Source organism: Eretmochelys imbricata, chromosome 2, assembly GCF_965152235.1.
Source record: "Eretmochelys imbricata isolate rEreImb1 chromosome 2, rEreImb1.hap1, whole genome shotgun sequence".
In the NCBI taxonomy this organism is placed as follows: Eukaryota; Metazoa; Chordata; order Testudines; family Cheloniidae; genus Eretmochelys; species Eretmochelys imbricata.
Genome location: NC_135573.1, coordinates 246,365,969 through 246,379,079, shown reverse-complemented (window position 1 = coordinate 246,379,079; position 13,111 = coordinate 246,365,969). Strand labels below are relative to the sequence as shown.

Sequence of the window (13,111 nt, the reverse complement as noted above, 5' to 3'; positions counted from 1 at the left end):
ACAATGTCAAAACCTTTCCTACTGCAAATTCTGAGTCCATCATGGGGACGCGTAGCATTCGTTTGTTGTGCAGCATTTGGATTTCATTGAATGGTCCACAATGCTATCCAGGACTTTTTCCTGGGTGGTTATCATTAATTGGTCAACACTGAATTTCATGTGCCATTAACTTTGTTGGGGCTTTCTGGAGTCCCTCCCAGTCTTCTCTAGTCCTCAGTAACCTAAATAATTTTGTGTCACTTGCAAATTATGTCAAAGACATACACAAAAACAGACACTCCCCTTTTTTGGATCACTGACAAATATTGCAAACAACACCGATTTCAATATGGAACCTAGGGGCACCAACTGCTGCTAACTATTTGTCACGTTGAAAATTGACTACTTATGCTTTGTTTTCTCTCTTAACCAATTTCTAATTCATGACAGTTCTTTACTTCTGATCACATGACTACTTAGTAATAACCTCTGGGGATGGACTGTGCCAAAGACTTTTGGAAAGTCCAAATAAATTAAGTCAACTAATTCTCCTTTGGGGCCAGTCCCCACCCGCCCCGCCACACACACTGAAGTCAATGGTCATCTCTCCTTTGACTACCACAGGCTTTAGATTAGGCTATTAATGACCATTTTGTGTGCACACCAAGATTTTTCTTGACAGAAGACATGTTGGTTTGTTCCTATCAAAACATTTTTTCATAACAGATTTTTATAATATTTTTTAAATTGTTTCAGCAAATTTATCTGGCACTGAAGTAAGTATGACTGGTCTTTAAATACCTGAATCACTCTAGTCCTTTTGTTTAAAGGTAGTGTGGTCCTGACAGCTGGCTAGCTCAGGTCAAGATTTCAGAGAAGTGTTAAGTGTACCACTTCACTGGTGGGTGAACTTCAAAGGAATGTTAAAAGGCACTAGGCACTTCACTTGTTAGAACAGATGTTAATTGCATTTGTCTTCATCTACCTACATCCTGTTTAACGTATATTAGTGTAACTCAATTAACCTGTTGTTGTTATATCCTTTTTCATGTCCTGTAACTCTGTAATTACTTTTACATTATGTATGCAACTCTACTTAATTAACATTAGGTCAAAAGGCCTGTATTTAAATGTTTAGATGTGAAGTTACTTGATGTATAAAATCTAATGAAGTATTGTTCCTGGCTATCACATTATGCTTACATTATCTCTAAATGGCCCATCAGCCGGAACTGAAGCCTTAAAACTTTGAATGAGAAGGTTGTTGATTTCTAAGCATTGGTCATTATATGAAGAAGAGTGGAAGATCCATAGACTTTGTCCACTTTTAGTCAACAAAGCAAGGTCCATGTGGTGATGAAAATGCTTGCTAGACTGTTTTCAGCTATAAAAAGGCACACTGGGAGTGATTCCACACCTTTGAGCCATCTGAACACTGACAGGGGGGTTCCAGATGCAAGACAGAGGTCCCCAAAAGCCATTTTGGGAAACCCTGAGGAACTTATTGAAAACTAGCAGACATTACATCTCTGCATCATTTGGACTACAAACTCTAATTCACCTGTACTGTATTTTATCTGCTTGAACCTCTCAATGACACTCATTTCCTTTTCTTACCTAATAAATCTTTAGTTTACTTAAGAAATTGGCTGTCAGCGTTGTCTTTGATGAGAGCTGAAGTACACCCTAACCTTGGGTACATGATTGGCCCTTTGGGGCTGGAAGAAAATAATGTGTGATGAGTATTGTTTTTAATAACCTTTCATCATTAAGTCCAGCTTGTCTCTTGGTAAATCATCTGGAGTGCCTAAGGGGACTGCCTCTGGCTCTATGGTGAGACAGTATTCCAGTAGCGCACATTTGTTACTGGCTTGGCGATCTCTAATTATAGAATATACCAGTTTGGGGTGTCTGCCCTGTTTTCTGACAGTCTGACCTAAGATTGGCCCCTCAGTTGTGAGCCACATACCAGGCACTGTGACAGATAGGTTAACTTTTATTACGCTCCTACCTTCTTTTCCTATAGCCCTTAGTGTTGCTGCTTATAGCAGTTTTACCTGCTTTTTCATTTGTTCTCTCCAGAGCTGCTTATTCTCCACAAGTGTCAATCCTGGCAGATTGTGGGTATCTTGAGGGAAAGGAAAGTTACTTTATCTGTAACTGGTGACTAAATTACCTGCTTCTCTGAAGATATTATCCTGACAGGATTATCATTCACTCTCAGACTTTGGGGTTTATCTTTATGTACAGAGAATCAGCATTTACACCTTGTATCTTATTTTTGTTGAGGCCCATTTTTGGGCCATGATTAAACTGGTTTATCATTTGGGAGCTTCACCTCCAGAACTGACAGGAATGTCTGGGAGCCAGCATTAACACATGGCAGGTGGTGGGACATGCTGGCTGAGGAGAGAATGGCCCTCACTTTATCCCACTACTGCTGCCCTCAAAGGATCAAAGTTCTGTAAGAACTGAGAGAGTTCGGCTGGTCTCACACTAAGGAATCAGAAGTCAGAATCTTGATGGAGTTATATTTTCAGAATTACAAGTAAGTGATTGTCCCTTGTTGGCAGAAGATACATCAACCATCAGAACAACTCAAGCCTGATCTAGGAAAAACACTGATGCCATTCTACAGATTTACTCTCTTCTGCTCTGGTCACTCATTGGCTCATTTCAGTCATGCTCAAGAGGGATTTGCTTGATCTTTCCTCCTTCAGCTACAGACTGCATTACAGCCATTACAAACACCTGGGCTAGGTCTACACTAGAGAGCTTACAGCCGCGGAGCTGTACCAATGCAGCTGCACCACTGTAAGATCTCTTGTGTAGCTGCTCTATGCTGTCGGGAGAGAGCTCTCCCGTTGACATAATTAATCCATCCCCCATGGGCAGCAGTAGCTATGTTGGCGGTAATAGTGCTGTGCACTCTACACTTATGCTGGTGTAACTTACGTTGCGCAGGGGATGGAATATTCACATCCCCGAGCGACATGAGTTTTGCTGACGTAAATGGTAGTGTAGACATAGCCCCAGTGTCAAACTTTTACATCTGTCATTGATTGTTACCCAGTGCCATCTATTTTAAGAATGTGGTTTTGAGTGCATGCAAACTTATCTCTTCTTTTACCATAACAAGGCACATAAGAAGGAGATTTGGGGATGCTGTGGAAGTAACGGTGGATAACGCAGGAAATTTTTGGGAGATTTGAGGAATGGATTTCACTCACTCCACATATTGATAAAGGCTTACCATATTCCTACTCAAAACCAGAAACCACAAGGCGAGATGCTGTTTTTAAACATTAATGCATCTTTAGAGAGTAATCACTGGTGTTTGATGGCTTGTGCTAGCTCTTTATTGAAATTAGCCTTGAAATTAGACTAGTTTTTTGTTTGACTTTTTGACATTTTCTTTCTCTTCTTTATATTTTCCATGACACCATTACAGAATATAGAAATAAATAATAATAAATTAATAATTAATACCTAGCCCTTGTATAGCGCTTTTCATCAGTAGTTCTGAAAGTGCTCTACAAAGGAGGTCAGTATCATTATCCCCATTTTACAGACAGGGAAGCTGAGAAACAGGGAGTTGAAGTATCTTGTCTAAGGTCCCCCAGCAGGCCAGAGCAGAGCCAGGAATAGAACTCTGGTCTTCTGAGTCCCAGTCCAGGACATCTTTTCACCTTCTACAAACTGGGACCAATATTACTACCAATAGGAATGGTTTTTTTTAATTTCAGCTTGGCAGGCTTGATGTTCCACATATCATTACAGGTGTGAAACTTTCCATTCCCAGGAAAATAATATTTAAAAATGAACAAATATGTTTGTAAAGTGGGGTTTGGGAGAAGTACCACTCTCCAGCTATACCACTCATTGGCTGCATGAGGTTGATCAAATCTCTCCACTATGTGCCTCAGTTTCTTTGCCTGCAACATGAAGATCAAGATACTTGCAACAAGGGTGTTGTGTGACCTAAGGCAGGTCACATCACCTTTCTGTGTCTCTGTTTCCCCTTCCATTCATTTCTGTCTTGTTTGTTCTGTAAGCTCTTTCAGGCAGGGACTGTTTGTCACTACGTATATGTGCAGCATTTAGCACAGTGGGATCCTGGTCTCATTTGGGGCCTCTAGAAACTACTGTGCTTTTGAGACCTGTGGATGAAAATCATCATATAAGAACTGGGTAATAATAATAATAAAATTAATAATAACGACAACAAGCTGTTTGCAAAGTGCTTTGGGATCATCGGATGACAGACTATTTTTGATAATCACAAGGAACTATTATGATTGTACAACCTAAACCCTGAGAAGGAAACGGCCAAATCCAGTCACAGTTGTGATGCTCTGCTCCACCAGAGGACCATGGCTTGGATGATCTCCCAGGTCTTTACATGAAAGGTGTTTATTTACTAGGGCCTGTGGGGTTTTCTTACAGCACAGCCACTGAGCTGCAGGCAGGCACGGAAGTCCCATGACACTTGACCAGCTTTCATTTCCACCCATACCGTTTCCATCCCAACACATACATACAGAGATCCAGACAGACACACACCCCTATCATCTGTGCTTGCTAGTGAAATATGTTATCCACAAACAAAGGAACAAAGATCTGCCTTAAAAAAAAGGGGAGGGGTAGGGTTGGAGAAGTAATTGCTCTTACAGTCAGTTGTGATTTCGTAGGGGGAGTTGAGGCGTGCATCTCCGCAGGGTGAAGTGCTCACATACAGATGGAACAGAATGTTTTCTTTCAGCCTGTAGCCTCCCTCTTTTAATCGCACGAAGACTGATCGCTCCCAGTCCTCTCGCCGTTTGCTATGATCACAAAAGAAGTTCCGGGTCATTTGTTACATTCCAAATCAGAAACATTTCTGCTTTCTCAGTGGTGGTTTTGTTTCTCTTTGTATCCTTTGGGGGTTTTGTTTGTTCGTTTTATTAGCACCTTTCATCATATTTTGGCTAGTGTCAATGGTAGAAAAATAATAAGCTACTCTAAGTAAATGAGGTGCTCAAAAGGTCCAGGAACTGTCGATGTGTTTCTTGGCTTGCTTAGCTGGAATTTATTCGAATGATAGAGGGGATCTGGATGTGCAAATACAGTACATAAATCTCATTGGTATTGATGGGACTTATGTGCACATATCAAAGGAGAACAGCTCCCTTAGGTTTAACAAATTATCCCTATTCATCACAGCCCCTAAGCATGTGCTCAGATCCCATTGAAATTCAAGGTAACTTAAGCACATGCTTAAATGATTTGCAGAATTGAGGTGATATCGCAGTGCCCTGAATTTATGAACAGAAATCCTGAAAAGAAAATAACAGATTTCAAAAAGAAAAGGAGTACTTGTGGCACCTTAGAGACTAACCAATTTATCTGAGCATAAGCTTTTGTGAGCTACAGCTCACTTCATTGGATGAAGCTTATGCTCAAATAAATTGGTTAGTCTCCAAGGTGCCACAAGTACTCCTTTTCTTTTTGCAAATACAGACTAACACAGCAGCTATTCTGAAACCTAACAGATTTCAGACATCCAAAAACGGGCTTCTGTTTTCCTCCCTATTCATCCATAGCCAAGTGTGAATGCTAAAGGACTGCCGCCCCCTTTTCCCCCCCCATAACTGACCTCTGATTCTTGACTGACAGTGGCTCTCTTGTCTGTTTTGAAATCTTTGGGAATCACAAGTTACCTGGTGAAATGAAGATAGAACCTGGGCCCTGTGCACCAAAAACACAGACCTCTACTACTTTAGCTAAAATACTAATTCTTGTCCGAAGTGCTGTTGTAGCTGTGTTGGTCCCAGGATATGAGAGGGACAAAGTAGGTGAGGTGATACCTTTTATTGGACAAACTTCAGTTGGTAGAAGGTACAAGCTTTTTGAGCTACACAGAGCACTTCAGACACTGCTTCCTTTCCCAGACCTAAGAGCTCTGTGTAGCTTGAAAGCTTATACCTTCCAGCAGCAGAAGGTGGTCCAATAAGAGATATCACCTCACCTACCTTGTCTCTCTTACAAAACTAATTCAGTTAGAAGATAAGAGCTTACTACTGCTACTGCCTAAGTGGCTCTGCAGCTAGAAGGGGACACATTGCACTTAGCCAACCTGTCACCCTAGCAAAGGTTGCTAGAGAAGGCAAATTCCTTTCACTAATGTTGTTTAAAACAAGAGCAGGTTTCATGGCTGCTCTCTTGTGCAGCATCCCAGGTGATTTCCCTTTGGATTGTTTGAAGGCAGTGATGATTTTTTTGACAGACAGTAGGATCACACACCTTTTAGTGATGAGGATTATAATTTTTAAGGTGATAATGTGATTAGTTTCAGAGTAACAGTCGTGTTAGTCTGTATTTGCAAAAAGAAAAGGAGTACTTGTGGCACCTTAGAGACTAACCAATTTATTTGAGCATGAGCTTTCGTGAGCTATAGCTCACTTCATCGGATGCACACATCCGATGAAGTGAGCTATAGCTCACGAAAGCTCATGCTCAAATAAATTGGTTAGTCTCTAATGTGATTAGTGTAGCTGAGAAATGACAAGCCGCTCACACTGTGATCGCACCTCTGCCCTCAGATACACCCAGTGAAGTCAATGAGTAGTATGTATGCATATCTGAGACCAGAACTGGGTCTGTATGTGGAAGGTTCTCCTACTTGGAACAGGATTTCTGCCCATCTAATCTGAAATGTGAGCAATCCTTTTGCGCAGGGTAATTCTGCTGCTCTGCCTACGCTTGGTGTAACTGGGATGCTTTTTTTCCAAGATGGGAACAGGCTTGTTCCTTGCGGGGCCTGCTTGTTTTTTCCCAGTGCAATCTGTGCACCATTAGAGGTATTTGGCTGTCACTCTTCCATGGATTGGTTGTTTTGTCGGTTTTTGAGGCTATGATGCGTTTTCTGTCAGGCAAAATTTACAGGCACATTACCCTGCCTGTAGGAAAAGCAAGCCACAAGGTTTCCTGAGAAGAGACTGCCACATGTAGCTCTCTTGTTTTTCTTCCTGCTTTGACGGAATTTTCCCAATCACACTAATTATATTATCGCCCTGATAGAAACCTCTGAAATAATAAAATACCTTTAAGACCTGCTGCTTGGACTTCAGAGAAATCACTGTTGCCTTTAAATAATTCACTACAAAATCAGCTGGGAGACTGCAGAGCAGGGCAGTCTTAATGCTGCTGAAACCTGCTATTATTATGTAAAACTCTGTGGGGGGATGGGAGGGGGAGAAAGCTTGTGTGACTTAGAAACAGTTGCTAGGTAGGGTGGTAGGTATGTTGGAATAGTCCTTTACTGGGCTGGATTAAGGGAGTTCATAGTAATCATCACCCACCCTGTTCTATTATTTTTCACTGATTAACCCTATTCCTCTTCCACTCCCTAAGTATCAAGGAATATCTATGGCTAATGGGAGATAAATAGCTTCTTTAAAAATAGTCAGCAGAGCTAGAGGGCAGTGCAGCCTTGGTCTTGTTCCAGGATTCTGAAAGCATTATTATCTCCAGGCTCCTAACCAGCCTGTGGGGGGGTATTTCTAGGGCTGATTTTGAAATCAGATCCCTCCCTGCATAGCAGTTGAGCATCTCTGATACTGAGACAGCCACGATTCTCTTTTTAATGAGAACTGGGGGCAGCATGACTTGGGTGGATTCCCTGGGCACCATGTATACCTGTGCTGGATCCAGGTGCAGGGTTATCCTTGTGCTCTCAGAGTGCTAGGACGAGGGGATTCCAGAGCCAAAAGTGATGCTCATAAGAACGGGACAGTGAGAGAATGGTATACCGTGTCAAATGCACTTCTTCTCCCAGAGCCATTGGGCCAGATTCCCCATTACCTAGCCCCTGCGTAGTGTGAATGTACAGAGGGTTTAAAATATTACTAAGTCAGAATGTGGTTTACACCTACTTTGCACAGGCGCAGATAACTACACAGTGAAGAATGAAGTCTATTGTATTGGCACAAGCATCATGACTTCAGGATCTGCTATCAGTATACCCGTTCCAATGCAGGCAGTGGCTAAAAGGCAGAATCTATTCCTATGCATTTGGCTATTATGCACTCTCTTTCTTTCATATCTGGTATTTGGGATGTGAAGGAAGGCCTGCAGGTGAGCAGAATTGGTAACAGCAAAATAGCAGAAGTTGGGAATTTTGAGACACAGGTAGGGCTTCCTATTTTCAGTGTATAGGCCCTGATTCAAAAGAATGTGCTTAACCCTAAACACGTGCTTAAGCCTTTCCTTATTCAGCAGGACACAAGCATATGCTTAAAGCTGACTTCAAAGGGATTTAAGCATGTGCTTAAGGTTAAGCACATGTTAAGTGCTTTGCTGAATCAGGTTCTTACTCTCTGAAAAAATTACAGGAGTTATTTTGGGCAAACAATGCTTGTAAAATGCAGGTAAGGGAAGTCTGTAGACCAATTACAATACTATAAATGTGTATGGTCTCCCACAGGTACCTTAATAGCAAGCTTAACAGAAAAGCAGTCAAGTCCATTAAGAGACCACTGGGATGAAAACAAGGTATGAGTTAAATTTATGGCGAAGTGGCTGGTTTTATTGCAGCTAATTTCATTTGATTGGATGAAAATTACTACATGCTTCATCATGTATAAGCTAAAGTGTGGTTTGGATAGAGGTTGCAATCTGACTGGTTGGAAATGCATAAACTCCCAGTGCAGCTTATCTCCCTTGGAACTGCAAAGCCTCTTTACTAGCAAGATCACTATGCCATACCAATATGTTCAATAGGCAGATAATAGTTTTATTAAGGGTGACCTGTAAAGAATGAAAATAGAGAGCCTGATTCTCCTTCTCACACCAATGTAAAGCAGAAGTAACTCCACTGAAGTCAATGCAGTTCACTGGTATAAAACAGTTTTGGTAGCCTTTCTTCATTCTTTATGATGTATAAAGAAGGCCCCCAAAAAGTTTTTGTTGTTGTTGCTTTTTATTTTTACATTGGAAAAGTCTGGTCTTTTCATAGACATCTAGAGAATTAGTGGGATTGTGACTGTCACAAATAAAATAAAATAAATCTGAGCAGCCAAAAATTTTTGTAACATCTATTTAATTCAAACTTCTGACAAACTTTGAGAGAAAAGTTCTGCTTGTGAAACATTCAACATGCCTATCTCTTCACTTGAGAAATGAGAAAGCTCCCAGTCCAGGCCTCTAATCATCAAAAACCTCACCACCAACAAAAAACAACAAACAGGGAATTGGCATTTCTAATGTCAAAAACAAGAAGAATTAAAAATATGCATTTGTAATTTAAATCATTTTTATAATTTTGTAGTTGTATCAAATATAGAAGATAGCAGAATGTCCTTGTTCACTTATCTAGTCCTCCTCCATCCCTATTGTTGCTTCTTCATGCATCCCTGTTCCTGCTTTTTTGAAGCCCGTCTACAGACTATTAGACAAAAGTCTGAGTCTGCAAAGAACTTAAGCATGTGTTTAAGTCCCATTGAAGTCAGTGGAATTATGTCAATTTACTTCTCCTAAGGATCAGATCCCATTATTAAGAAAACAGAGTATTGTTAAAAACTCATAAAATAAATTCACCGAGGTGAAATCCAGCCCTCACAGACCAAATTGAGTAGCTGGGCTGCGTGGGGGACAGACAGATGATGAAGACTTTAAAGTAGCCACCAAAGCACTAATGTGTCCTTTCCATAGGGAAGGACGGGAGCATTTATGCAGTAGAGAATCATCTGTCTTTTCCCTAGTCTGCCCATGCATTGGGGTGCAGGGAATCATTCTGGGACTGAGCTCTGCACATGGCATATAGACCCTCTGTACGTCCCCCCCAAACCTCTGCCCTAAGCTGTGCAATGGAATCACATTGGGTTTGTCTGCCAGGATAGCCTCCACGCCAGTAGAAGATGGAGCAAAATTTAGTCCAAAGTGTAGAAGTTGTTACAAAAACCCGCTTAGCATTTCACTTGAACATCCACAGTTTCTTGACTTGTGACAAAGCTCCTGATGATGGCTTGGCATTTCCATAGTATAGCAGTGAACATTTGGCATGAAGAGTATGTAACAAGGTTATATATATTCACATTATTCTTACATATAAAAGGATTATTTGATTTATATATGGATAGCAAGGGAGCAGAACCTGACTCTACAATATTTTCAGCTCTGTGTTTCAGAGGGTGTTGGGGTTTCACCATTTTTGTTGGGATTTTTTGTGTGCGTACAGGTCAGGGGAGCAGTGGTTTTGGTTCTTTCCTGAACAGAAACATTTGCAGAAGTTGCCATAAGCAGAATTTGTATTGCACTGAGAATTCGCTTTACAAAAAAAATGTTACATCAATCAAAATAACATAATATAACTGAATGTATTATGAAGCTGGATCAATACAATAGCTTAAAATATGGTGGTAGCACTTATAAGCCAAGAGAGACGGGTACAGCTTTCAATATAAAGCAAGTAGTGGGGTCGCTAACTGCTGAAAACATAATAATTTAATGTAAACTTGAAATGAAAACAATAAAGAGTGAAGGAGAGCGAATGCTAGTTGTGATTAAACCCCTCAAGTGTCTTGTCTGTCTCCCCAACCTCGTTAGACCATCCTCATCTATTTAACATCTTCTCCTTGTAGTCTGAAGTGCAAATTTACTAATGTTGTTATGACTATTATGGTTGACCTCGCAATGTGTCAGGTGCTCTCCCACATGTTCAGGAAGACACAGTCCCATCTCAGAGATGCTTGCATCTTCGGGGCCTAATCCAAAGCCCTTTGAAGTCAATGGGAGTTTTTCCATTTACTTTAATGGGCTTTGGATAAGGCCCTGTGAAAACAAAAAATGGAGAGTACAACTTACAACTGAGGGTTTTGTTGTTGTTGGTTCTTTGGATCTTTGATTAAAAATATATGCTACACACCCACAGCTTCAGCTCCTTATTTGTTAGTTTCTTGTAGGCATCTTGCTAGATACACTCGTGGATAACACTTAGCACAATGGGGCCATGAGCCCAGATTGAGGATTCTAGGAACTACCAAAATGCGAAAGAATCTGTCCAGAAAAAAGATTTGGAGAAAGTAAAGTCTTAAGCAGGGGTGGGCAAACTTTTTGGCCCAAGGGCCACATCTGGAAATAGAAATATATGGCAGGCCATGAATGCTCACAAAATTGGGGATGGGGTGCAGGCTCCGGGGTGGGGCCAGAAAAAAGGAGTTCAGGCTCTGGCTGGGGGTGCAGGGTCTGGGGTGGGTCTGGGGATGAGGAGTTTGGGGTCTAGGAGGTTGCTCTGGACTGGGACCAAGGGGTTTGGAGGACAGGAGGGGGATCAGGGCTGGGGCAGGGGGTTGGGATGCGGGAAGGGGTGCAGGCTCCAGCTGGGGGTGTGGGCTCTGGGGTGGGGCTGAGGGGTTTGGGATGCAGGAGGATGCTCCAGGCTGGGATCGAGGGGTTCGGAGGGCAGGAGGGGGATCAGGGCAAGGGGTTGGGATGTGGGGAAAGGCTCAGGGGTGCAGGCTCCGAGTGGCGCTTACCTCAAGAGGCTCCTGGAAGCAGCGGCATGTCCCTTCTCCGGCTCCTACGCGGAGACACGGCCAGGTGGCTCTGCACACTGCCCCATCTGCAGGCACTGCCCTGGCAGCTCCCATTGGTGTGCCGGAGGGGGCCATTGGAGAGTGGCCATTGGAGCACGTAGGAGCCAGAGGGGGGCCATGCTGCTGCTTCCAAGAGCTGCGTGGAGCGGCTCCCGACCCTGCTCCCCAGCAGGAGCTCGAGGGCTGGCTTAAAACGGCTAGTGGGCCACATCCGGCCCGCAGGCCGTAGTTTGCCCACCCCGGTCTTAAGGATCAGCTCAGAAAGGGTGATTCATGCACCCAGGGCAGTGTAGAAGAGATAGACAAGGATGCCATCAAGGCTGAGGCTGGTATTGTTGTGGTAGCAGAAGGGGAACTTGTTAAGAGCAGAAATGGATAATTAATGACTATAAAAATGAATAATCTAAGAAACAATGACAAGGGCAAGGCTGAAGACACTAGCAACAAAGAGGCACCCACATCAGAATAATTTCCAGTAACTATGCCTGCTATGACATTTTTAACAAAACAAAGAAGGAGCAATAATATCTAGTTCTTTCATAGCAGGTCTGCTATATTGTTAACAGGCAGTGGTTCTCTAGCAAGCCAACGAATGTGTTAATGATCAGTGTAGTTCAAGTGTGTGTGTGTATGTGTGTGTGTGTGAGAGAGAGAGATGTAAATCACTTTCCTGAGGTAACTCAGGTTCAGCAAGGAAGGAAAATGCCTGTAATAAGAATCTCTGACCAGCGAGGGTTATTATTAGGTCTGTGGTTAAAGAATTTGCAGAAAATCATCAGACTTCATAAAACTTGACTTTATGATTCATATCTAATAGCTGCTGAAGGAAAATCAGCTGGAATGAAAGAGCTCATAACCCAAAACAATAGACTATCTAACTCTGCTTTCCTTGGCAGAGTATATTGGCCACTCATCAGCCAAAGACTCATAAACAATGATGTATCGACAGGCATCTAGAGGACAGATCTGTTCCACAGAAGCCTATATAATATTTCCCAGGCATCAACAAAATTCAGTTTACCTTAGGTGTAGCTCCAGCTGAGAGAAAAGGAAATGAACAAATGCTCTCCTTGCCAGAATTTCTGCATGGCAGTCGTTGACCACACGCCCTTGATCGTTAATGTATTCTCCATTTATACATTTGGTACCCGATGACAGCACAATAACCTGAGCCTGCCTGGTGTCCAAGCCTGCAGAAAGGAAAACAAAAGAGTTGTAACTTGCCTCAGGGTTAGCGAGACATCGTAATTGTTAAAGTTCTTGCAGCCCCCATTTTGATGTGGCAGCTGAGACAGCCCTAATGGGATGCTGATGAAAATGATTATATGGCTTTTGGAATATGCAGTACCCTCACATCTCAGCGCTATTAGAATAATACAGGCTCTATTTCAGTCTGCACTGCTAATTCCTGGATAAAAGCTTGCCACAAAGTTTACTTGTTAAATCAATAACTACATCATAGAAAAGCACATGCTGTAAGTAGGTAATAAAGATCTCCCACAGTGCTGATAAATGGCCAGGTTTTATGAGTTGCTGAAGACATTTTCTGATGGGAACAC

The 13,111-nt window shown here is 42.2% G+C and overlaps 1 protein-coding gene across 1 annotated transcript in view; it reads right to left on the bottom strand.

Annotated features, from left to right (window-relative positions):
• The window catches only part of ADARB2 (adenosine deaminase RNA specific B2 (inactive)), a 425,682-nt gene that overhangs the window by 47,542 nt on the left and 365,029 nt on the right, over window positions 1–13,111 (bottom strand). Inside the window, exons 5-6 of the mRNA XM_077809481.1 lie at window positions 12,574–12,742; window positions 4,651–4,802 (exon numbers count right to left, since the gene is read on the bottom strand). Coding sequence (XP_077665607.1) covers window positions 4,651–4,802; window positions 12,574–12,742 — 321 coding nt within the window. The remainder of the gene's footprint in view (window positions 1–4,650; window positions 4,803–12,573; window positions 12,743–13,111) is intronic.